At 39.8% G+C, this 9,821-nt stretch overlaps 2 protein-coding genes across 4 annotated transcripts; one reads left to right on the top strand and one right to left on the bottom strand.

The window, feature by feature from the left end:
- Positions 1-376: 376 nt before the first annotated feature.
- LOC139576890 (rho-related GTP-binding protein RhoF-like) lies at positions 377-9,676 on the bottom strand. Of its 2 annotated transcripts, none has more exons than XM_071403454.1 (6): positions 9,376-9,676; positions 8,992-9,079; positions 8,459-8,568; positions 6,404-6,538; positions 4,995-5,732; positions 377-3,402 (listed from the first exon to the last, which is right to left on the bottom strand). In XM_071403454.1, exons 1-5 carry the CDS (start codon positions 9,508-9,510, stop codon positions 5,712-5,714), a joined length of 489 nt encoding a protein of 162 aa, XP_071259555.1. In that variant the 5' UTR covers positions 9,511-9,676; the 3' UTR covers positions 377-3,402; positions 4,995-5,711. The 2 variants fall into 2 exon arrangements, with proteins under 2 accessions (XP_071259555.1, XP_071259556.1); XM_071403455.1 differs by having other exon boundaries at positions 2,576-3,402; positions 4,995-5,080.
- LOC139576889 (calcium release-activated calcium channel protein 1-like) lies at positions 777-4,389 on the top strand. 2 transcript variants are annotated; one of them, XM_071403453.1, is made up of 2 exons: positions 777-902; positions 2,852-4,389. In XM_071403453.1, the coding sequence occupies exons 1-2, from the start codon at positions 831-833 to the stop codon at positions 3,404-3,406; spliced, it is 627 nt and encodes a 208-aa protein (XP_071259554.1). In that variant the 5' UTR covers positions 777-830; the 3' UTR covers positions 3,407-4,389. The 2 variants fall into 2 exon arrangements, with proteins under 2 accessions (XP_071259554.1, XP_071259553.1); XM_071403452.1 differs by lacking the exon at positions 777-902 and adding an exon at positions 1,062-1,198.
- Positions 9,677-9,821: the final 145 nt, after the last annotated feature.

Genomic DNA, 9,821 nt, shown 5'->3' with positions numbered 1-9,821 from the left:
CAAATGTTATTTGTCACATGCGCCAAACACAACAGGTGTAGACAGTGAAATGCAGTGAAATGTTCTCTGACATCAGGGACATAGTACATGATTGTGTCCTCACCTACCTTGTCTTTAATACCTGGTCAGTGCAGAAACCTGCTCCCAAAACCAATGAGAAGTTTCACAGTGCAAATACTCAAAGCCAGCAGCACCTGTGTGTGAGGGAAGAGACAAGTATTGAGATCCAGCGCACATAAAATCAAAGCAATAAAAAGGGCAAAACATATTGTACTAGTAGAAAATGTTCACCAAATAGCTAAAAAGGGAGACCAATAAAGAAGTTAAACATATGAAAATAATTGATAAAAATCACTCGCCAACAAAATTATTTCTAGGCCTTTATTCTCAGGGCTTCATTGAGTTGTCATAATAGCCTATGGCATCCACTAGGTGTCAGTCAAAGATGGCTGCTCAATAGCATGTCTTCCATCATATCCATTAATTGGATAATTAATCCATAAAAACGTGCTAGTTTGCCTTAATGAATGCGACCATCCAACAGCACATATAGAGATAGCTTACCAACACGTCCAATGTCACAGATGCATCGAATTATTACAGATGGAATTCTGGTACTAGAATATTGTCAATATTTTATGGCTGAAATGCAAGTGAAAAAGTATGGTAGCATTTATGCAATTCTATAGGCTATGGACACACACATTTCAATATAATCATCCCACGGTATTCAACACGTTGTTTGCATTCTTTAGGCGAAGTTGATGTGACCTATTCAAAAGTGCACCCACAGATCTAGACATACAACCCCATCGAGGAAATATACAGGAATGTTCATAGGCGCACTACAACTACCGCAAGCAGTAAACTGCGCCGCACACAGAAACAGCATTGGATTGTGGGTAAGATAATATCTTGTGTTTCCTGAATTAGTTATGGCAACAGTAGTAGAAGGTTAACGTTTATAGAATTAACGTTTTTTTTTCTTTAGTTTAGAAGTTCAATTGTATGTCAATTCGCATGAGACCGCATCTTGTGTAGAACTACAGGTTGACTGCTTGAAAAGTTATAACGGTAGCCAGCAATGAGTTTGAACGAACACTCTTTGCAAGCTCTGTCATGGAGAAAACTTTACTTGAGTCGAGCAAAGCTGAAAGCTACGAGCAGAACTTCAGCTCTCCTGTCGGGTTTCGCGATGGTGAGTACTGGACTCAGAGATTGGAGAGGATTCCTGCAACTTTGCCAAAATTGAGTTATATGACGCACAATTTCTTGACACATGACACTTACCGGCCTATTTGACTATCTAATAATGTAGCGTTCGTAATCGAGTGGGAAGGTAGTAATTACCAGTTGTAAATACCAATTCAAGTGCTTTGAACTTGTTGAGAAACGCCGATTGGCTAATGTAATGGCCAACAAGCCGTGTCAACCAAAAAACTGAAAGTGGGCTCACAGCTATCATGTCTGTAAACAAATTATACTGTTCAAAAACCATAATTAATAGATTGCTTTTTATAAATAATATTTTGCTTTTTATAAATAATATTTTGTTGTTAGATGTATCTGCTGAAAATGTTATCGAGGTCATTCCCTTAGTAGGTGAAGTCAGAGGTCAGCATGTGGGAGAAGTCGGAGCTCAGGGATGATGTCTCATTCAAATCAACTGGGAATTTGGAAATCTCAGACTACAGTGCATTCAACAATTAGCAATTTGATGGATCATCCAAGTCGGAAACTCCGGCATCTTTCTAGACCTGAATGATTTGATCTTGTTTTTAGCATTCAGGGCTTGAACCACCTGATTTATAATGGCCATTATAAACTGGGTGCTTCAAGCGCTGAATGCTGATTGGCTAACAGCCGTGGTATATCAGACCGTATACAACGGGTATGACAAAACATTTATTTTTACTGCTCTAATTACATTGGTAACCAGTTTATAATAGCAATAAGGCACCTCGGGGGATTGTGATATATGGCCAATATACCACGGCTAAGGGGTGTATCCAGATACTCCGCGTTGGGTCATGCTTAAGAACAGACATGGTATATTTAAGCAATAAGGCACGAGGGGTTGTGGTATATGGCCAATATACCATGGTTAAAGGCTGTTCTTAAGTACGACGCGAAGCGGAGTGCCTGGATACAACCCTTACCGGTGGCATATTGGCCGTAAACCACAAACCCCAGAGGTGCCTGTTGCTATTATAAACAGGATACCAACATAAATATAATAGTAAACAACTAGTTTTGCTTCATACCTGTGGTATATTTTCTGATTTACACATGGCTGGAATGTTGTTTCAGCATCCAGGACCCAAGCTACCTGGTTTATAATGCTGGATAAACCACAACTTTTTGATTGAAAATAACCGGTGGACAGATTTAACGATACAATTAAAAAAATAAATAGGTATGAAACCGGATACATTGCAATTTGTGAATGCATTGAAATGTCTCTGCAAGTTTAAACCTCTATGCAAGGCCAGATGCAAAGTAAGGATGCCATTAGTGAGTCAGAGTCATATCTAAACCTTAACCTACCACAAATTAACTGCAGAATATCCTACTGTACCATACAAGCCAATAACATTTAATCTGACAGTCACTCACCCAACAGACAGTTAGACCCAGTACAGTTGTCACCTGGCCACAAGGGTTAGGCTACATCTTTCTGTGCAGCCGGCACTCAACAGAAAAACATGAAATTGTCACTTGCAGTGGTTGAGCTATAAAATAGATAATTGTCTGTGTTCAAAATGTTCTGAATCAAATCCTGGTCGTTGCTAATCCTGGTCGTTGCTCTCTCGGTCAGTGTTTCGTGTTAAAATGCCTCTCTGTATTTCAGGTGGCTATGGTAGAGGTGCAGCTGGAGCCAGATCATGTGTATCCCCCAGGGCTGCTGATAGCTTTCAGCGCCTGCACCACTGTCCTAGTGGCAGTGCACCTCTTCGCCCTGATGATCAGCACCTGTATCCTGCCAAACCTGGAGGCCGTCAGCAACGTTCACAACTTAAACTCGGTCAACGAGTCACCCCATGAGCGCATGCACCGCCACATTGAGCTGGCCTGGGCCTTCTCCACTGTTATTGGTACCCTGCTCTTCCTGACCGAGGTGGTTCTGCTGTGCTGGGTCAAGTTCCTGCCCCTCAGGCGCCCCACTGATAATGGCACCATCAGTTCTGGTGAGGCGGCAGCCATTGCCTCCACCTCCATCATGGTGCCATTTGGATTGGTGTTCATCGTCTTCGCTGTGCACTTCTACCGCTCTCTGGTCAGTCACAAAACTGACCGTCAGTTTCAGGAGCTGGAGGAGCTGTCTAATATCACCCGGCTGCAGAACCAGCTGGACCACAGGGCAGAGACGACCAGTCTGCAGCCCTCCTCTGTCCACTTCCCCTAACAGGAACATACACATGAGTAGAGAGAATAGAGCATTAGACAGCTGTAAGAAATCTATAATGAAGCTTTTTTTTTATATCTATTTGCATGAGCACCATGAGAAAGGATACTTTATATAGTAATATATAATTTCTACAGATGTTTTGTATTGGGATTTGGACTGCTCTAGGCTTTTTCTATTTGCTTAAATGGTTGTGGAGAGGTCAGGAGAATTTGCTTTGTATTGTTCATTCGATTGGACTCGAGCAACTTTTTTTTTTATTACTTTGCTGCATGTCTATTGTCTTCCTTATGTCTTCAGGAACAGATCTGAATAGCTGAACGTGAGTGTGAAATTTGTAGTTGAATATTTTTGGATATCTTCATTAAATAGATGATATTTGTATTTATATCACATACGCATGACTAAACTACGTTTTGTCTATGGCGGCTGGGGAACACCAAAAGTGTGGGATGAACATTTTGTGAAGTAGCTAGAATTATTCATTTACAAATGATAACCGGCCAATTTCCATGAAAGTAAAACTCCTCAGGAGAGTATAACATGTATTAGCTGCTGTAATAGTTATGGTGCAAGCAAAGTGCAGAATTCAGATATTTTGTGTCAGGTGACATTAATCTGTCCATCAGGGTTGGAATATTTATATTTGAACTTTTTAAACTCAACACTATTGATAATTGAAGATATGCTCTGATGTTTTTTTGATAAGTTAATGCATTTTAAGCACACTCATCATACTGTTGTTACATGATAGATGAACTCTTATACTGTGGTTGTGAAAATATTAGGCTGAAATATTGTCCTCAACATAATGTACTTCCTTTTAACAATACTGTAAAGCACTGATTGTTTTGCATTTATGTGAAGTCACAAGTAGCTACTTCTAAATTAATTTCAATGGAGGCAAAACTTCAGATCTTTATCGTCAACCTTTGAATGTGATCCAAGTGCACATATTACTTTAATAAAATAATGGCATATGATTATTTGCGGTTTTTATTATTTATGCATCAGTATATTGGATGATGGTTGACGCCTTTTTTAAAACATCCCCTTTAAATGCCATTTGATGTTTTTAAGATGTTCTGTTTGAGGGTTTATTAAGCCCCACGCTTAATAAACTCTGACTGCACTGCCTTGTGTCTGTTGCCAAATCCAAGAGGTTGAATAGTTTTCTAGTCGTATACTGTAAATCTGTTACAATGTGCTGAGTCTCCCCAAAGGTAAGTGAATTGGATTGAGAACCTCTTTATTAGACAATCATTGACATTTATGAAATACATTATACATATTTTGTATGTCATATCTGATTACATTCATAGTCATTGGAAGGACTGGAGTCAATGTGCAATTGTTATTATGCATAACAACGCTAGGCTTACCGAAGAATGAATTCTACAAGCTAATCCAGATTTATGTTGCTTCATTTAATTATATTAATGTTCTTTTTTTTGTTTGTTTTTTACAACTATGAGATGTACTATATGAATTACTGTTTGAGTCAACCTTCTCTTTTGTATAAATTAAAAGATTTGCATGCGTCAAAATGAAAAATACAATGGAACTTTCAATTTTTGTACAATGGTACCTTCAACTTCTTCCTCATGCATCCTTAATTTTCTAAGACCAAATGTCCCCATTTGTGGTTCTATAACTTGAGGGCGTTGTTCATTTCTATTAAAGAAACACATTTTGACAATATGTCAAGAATTAGCAGGAAGGAACAACAAAGGAAGTCGGTTAGCAGAAGGGTAAAATGCAGCAACAATATTATAAGAGGACTCGTAGGGAGAAGGAGTCTGTCATCATCTGTGTTTTCCCTGAGTAAGGCTAGAGTATTGTCTGTATCAGGAGCTCACGGTGGTGGATAGCATTATCTCTTGGGTCACAGAAGGGCACAGAATCCGTTCCTCTTTGCCTTTCTGGATTTCCTTGTTGCTGCAAGGGCTCGTTTGGTAGCCTCTCTGAATATGTCCTCCACATTCTCCTTGTTGCTGCAAGGGCTCGTTTGGTAGCCTCTCTGAATATGTCCTCCACATTCTCCTTGTTGCTGTAAGGGCTCGTTTGGTAGCCTCTCTGAATATGTCCTCCACATTCTCCTTGTTGCTGCAAGGGCTCGTTTGGTAGCCTCTCTGAATATGTCCTCCACATTCTCCTTGTTGCTGCAAGGGCTCGTTTGGTAGCCTCTGAATATGTCCTCCACATTCTCCTTGTTGCTGCAAGGGCTCGTTTGGTAGCCTCTGAATATGTCCTCCACATTCTCCTTGTATTTGGCTGAACACTCCAAGTAGAGCTCAGCTTTGATCTAACTTTTGGTCTCTTCACCCTGCTCAGATTATGAAAAAAGTTGTGATATTCCTAATTGAGAGGCCAAAAAAACATAAACCTTGTCCTACTACTCTGAGGTAACTCTTCCTGTTAGGTGTTTTTAGAAAAGACCCTGAAGGCACAGTGATGCTGAAACATTGGTGTTTTTTTAACCAATAAATAACTGGGAGGTTATATATATGGAGTCTGCGACTCTTTGGTTTTTATAGCTTACAGTTTATTCTCTGTTAGTCAGCACCTCTACACTAAATAATTTTCTCTGGGTGTGCGCCAGCTCATGCTGTTTATTCGAAAAATATTGTATGACAAAAGTTCCCTCTCTGACATGAACTAGTTCTGTTGTCAAAAAGCAAATGGCAGATAAATAAATTGAGTCCATGTAAAATGGTAATTCAGAAATTGGATTACCACTCACAAATGTGAGGATTCGCCTTGTAATTACTGTCATAAACAAAATATCATCAATGCTCTTGATCTTTTGAAAATGTTTTTGTTCAAACACTTCTGATCAAAGTCTCCCATTCCAATCACACAACCCTAATTCAACCACTTGTATTGCATTTTCAATAAACCCAATACAAATGACTTATTATGTAAGTGGCATGGCAAATGTACATTCAATGTATATAAGTTATACATACATACTGTATGGCTATGTATGAAATCTACCTGGATGTATGTGATGGGGTTCTGGCCTGAGGACCATAGTTTCCTTGCCAAGACCTTGTCTTTCCGCAGATCTGTTTTGCATCCTACCAGGATAATGGGAACGCCATGGCAGAAGTGATGCACCTCGGGGTACCACTGAAATATATGTAAACAGAGTTAGATATTATAAACATTCTATGTCATGGATTCTTGTGAGAGATACTGCATCTATTGTGCAAAAATAATTCACCATGAACCTGATAAATACTTGCTTGAGCAAGTATTCAAATATATTTCTGATACTGACATATCTTCATATCATATATACAGTGGAGAGAACAATTATTTGATACACTGCCGATTTTGCAGGTTTTCCTACTTACAAAGCATGTCTGTCATTTTTATCATAGGTACACTTCAACTGTGAGAGACGGAATCTAAAACAAAAATCCAGAAAATCACATTGTATGATTTTTAAGTAATTCATTTGCATTTTATTGCATGACATAAGTATTTGATACATCAGAAAAGCAGAACTTAATATTTGGTACAGAAACCTTTGTTTGCAATTACAGAGATCATACGTTTCCTGTAGTTCTTGACCAGGTTTGCACACACTGCAGCAGAGATTTTGGCCCACTCCTCCATACAGACCTTCTCCAGATCCTTCAGGTTTCGGGGCTGTCGCTGGGCAATACGGACTTTCAGCTCCCTCCAAAGATTTTCTATTGGGTTCAGGCCTGGAGACTGGCTAGGCCACTCCAGGACCTTGAGATGCTTTTACGGAGCCACTCCTTAGTTGCCCTGGCTGTGTGTTTCGGGTCATTGTCATGCTGGAAGACCCACCCACGACCCATCTTCAATGCTCTTACTGAGGGAAGGAGGTTGTTGGCCAAGATCTCGCGATACATGGCCCCATCCATCCTCCCCTCAATACGGTGCAGTCGTCCTGTCCCCTTTGCAGAAAAGCATCCCCAAAGAATGATGTTTCCACCTCCATGTTTCACGGTTGGGATGGTGTTCTTGGGGTTGTACTCATCCTTCTTCTTCCACCAAACACGGCGAGTGGAGTTTAGACCAAAAAGCTCTATTTTTGTCTCATCAGACCACATGACCTTCTCCCATTCCTCCTCTGGATCATCCAGATGGTCATTGGCAAACTTCAGACGGGCCTGGACATGCGCTTGAGCAGGGGGACCTTGCGTGCGCTGCAGGATTTTAATCCATGATGGCGTAGTGTGTTACTAATGGTTTTCTTTGAGACTGTGGTCCCAGCTCTCTTCAGGTCATTGACCAGGTCCTGCCGTGTAGTTCTGGGCTGATCCCTCACCTTCCTCATGATCATTGATGCCCCAATGCATGGAGCCCCAGACCGAGGGTGATTGACCGTCATCTTGAACTTCTTCCATTTTCTAATAATTGCGCCAACAGTTGTTGCCTTCTCACCAAGCTGCTTGCCTATTGTCCTGTAGCCCATCCCAGCCTTGTGCAGGTCTACAATTTTATCCCTGATGTCCTTACACAGCTCTCTGGTCTTGGCCATTGTGGAGAGGTTGGAGTCTGTTTGATTGAGTGTGTGGACAGGTATCTTTTATACAGGTAACGAGTTCAAACAGGTGCAGTTAATACAGGTAATGAGTGGAGAACAGGAGGGCTTCTTAAAGAAAAACTAACAGGTCTGTGAGAGCCGGAATTCTTACTGGTTGGTAGGTGATCAAATACTTATGTCATGCAATAAAATGCAAATTAATTACTTAAAAATCATACAATGTGATTTTCTGGATTTTTGTTTTAGATTCCGTCTCTCACAGTTGAAGTGTACCTATGATAAAAATTACAGACCTCTACATGCTTTGTAAGTAGAAAAACCTGCAAAATTGGCAGTGTATCAAATACTTGTTCTCCCCACTGTATATATAATATTCATATATGATACTGACAGCTTCAGCGACATTAATTCTGTTGTAAATGTCATAAAACTTTATATGGCATGTATGTTAACAAGGTTTTTTCCTCATTCGGGGGATTTAAACAGACAAACAAGCAGTAAAGTATGAAGAGAAGACAGTGCAGTACCCTTATTAGGACATTGTCATAACTTGAGGGGCAAATTACATCATAGCAGATCAACACCAGGTTGGCATTCGGATAGGACAGAGGCCGTAATCGGTCATAGTCCTCTTGACCTGAAATACACAGAAATACACAGAAACAGATGGATGTACATTATTAGTCTGCCATGAAAATAATCGTATAGCAAAAAAATCACTCTCTTAAGACGTTAGTTACTTAAATCAATGGCAGCCTTATCTGTTATTCCTTAATCTGTTATATCTCTATCTTTCTTTAAATATAAATGTTATACACATTTAAATAAATGTTATACACATTTATAAATATAAATGTGTATAACTCTCTCCTGAATTTCACTTAGGCCTATCGTAAATTATTAAGATTATTTAGCAACCAGAGGGTGTTTGTTATTGCATTTCTAAGATATTTTTGACAACTTAATAATAGTACAACACACCCACCAAGACTTGGGATACCTGTTTAGCCAGGTGTAAGTGCACTGGTGCTTTCAAAAGCATGGGTATACAAGACCTTACCTGCAGTATCATAGAGGTTCAGGCGAAACTCAGCCCCTCTGTACTTCACCTTGGCGACACATTTTTCAAACACAGAGGGAATATATTTCTGAAATGTATAGACAAAAATGTAGTTATATTTCAAGTCCTGTATTTATTTATTTTTTTCAGATATGATAGCTAAAAAGGTTGAAATTAACTTTGCTCTTTTCGTCATTTTCTTCTTCTTCTTATAATATTATTTTTGTCACATACAGTCAAGTACTTTCACTATAATTTGCTTACATGCAGAGTAAAAATAGTGCTGAAAAACGAATAAAAATAGATAGACACTTTTCACTTAAAGCAAGTGTAAAAAGAGAAGAGAACAGCCAGATGATGAGCTGGCTTTGTCAATTGTCTTACCTCTGGAAAGTCTTTTTTAGTGTAAACCATGAGGAGGGAGGTTTTCCCACATCCACCATCACCTACTATCACAACCTTCAACTCCTCTCGCCGCCTGGTATGCCCACTGCTCATGCCTGACACGTTCTGTGGCATGCCTCTCTCTGAGAAGCTAGATGAAAATGTGGCAAAGAGCCTCCTCTTGTTGAAGAAGATTTGGTTATCTGGATAATGGCCGCAGACACTTGAGATAAGAATAAATTACAACAAACCCTGAGTGAGAAAACTAGCTTAACATAGCACTGTCCATTGTCACCTTGTATATACCTGGGCTGAATATCTAGTGGTTTTAAGGACGCTCCTCTTGGTTGAGTACTTACCCCTCCCACAACAGAAAAGTAGGGCCTCCCCTTTTCTCTGCCCCACCCCACCCATGTATTAATGAATGGGCACATCACCAATGCCTT

Source organism: Salvelinus alpinus, chromosome 5 (assembly GCF_045679555.1).
Source record: "Salvelinus alpinus chromosome 5, SLU_Salpinus.1, whole genome shotgun sequence".
Classification (NCBI taxonomy): domain Eukaryota; kingdom Metazoa; phylum Chordata; class Actinopteri; order Salmoniformes; family Salmonidae; genus Salvelinus; species Salvelinus alpinus.
Note: the sequence above shows the minus strand (reverse complement) of the source record. Positions and strands in the feature narration are given on the sequence as shown.

Excerpts from the sequence above, each read along its gene's own strand:
- LOC139576890 (XM_071403454.1), bottom strand. The coding sequence starts at position 9,510 with ATGCCACAGAACGTGTCAGGCATGAGCAGTGGGCATACCAGGCGGCGA. Across the intron at positions 6,539-8,458 it reads ATGACAATGTCCTAATAAGG|TGGTACCCCGAGGTGCATCA; the intron begins GTACTGCACTGT and ends CATATATTTCAG. Across the intron at positions 5,733-6,403 it reads ACCCCATCACATACATCCAG|GGTGAAGAGACCAAAAGTTA; the intron begins GTAGATTTCATA and ends TAATCTGAGCAG.
- LOC139576889 (XM_071403452.1), top strand. The coding sequence starts at position 1,085 with ATGAGTTTGAACGAACACTCTTTGCAAGCTCTGTCATGGAGAAAACTT. Across the intron at positions 1,199-2,851 it reads TCCTGTCGGGTTTCGCGATG|GTGGCTATGGTAGAGGTGCA; the intron begins GTGAGTACTGGA and ends TCTGTATTTCAG.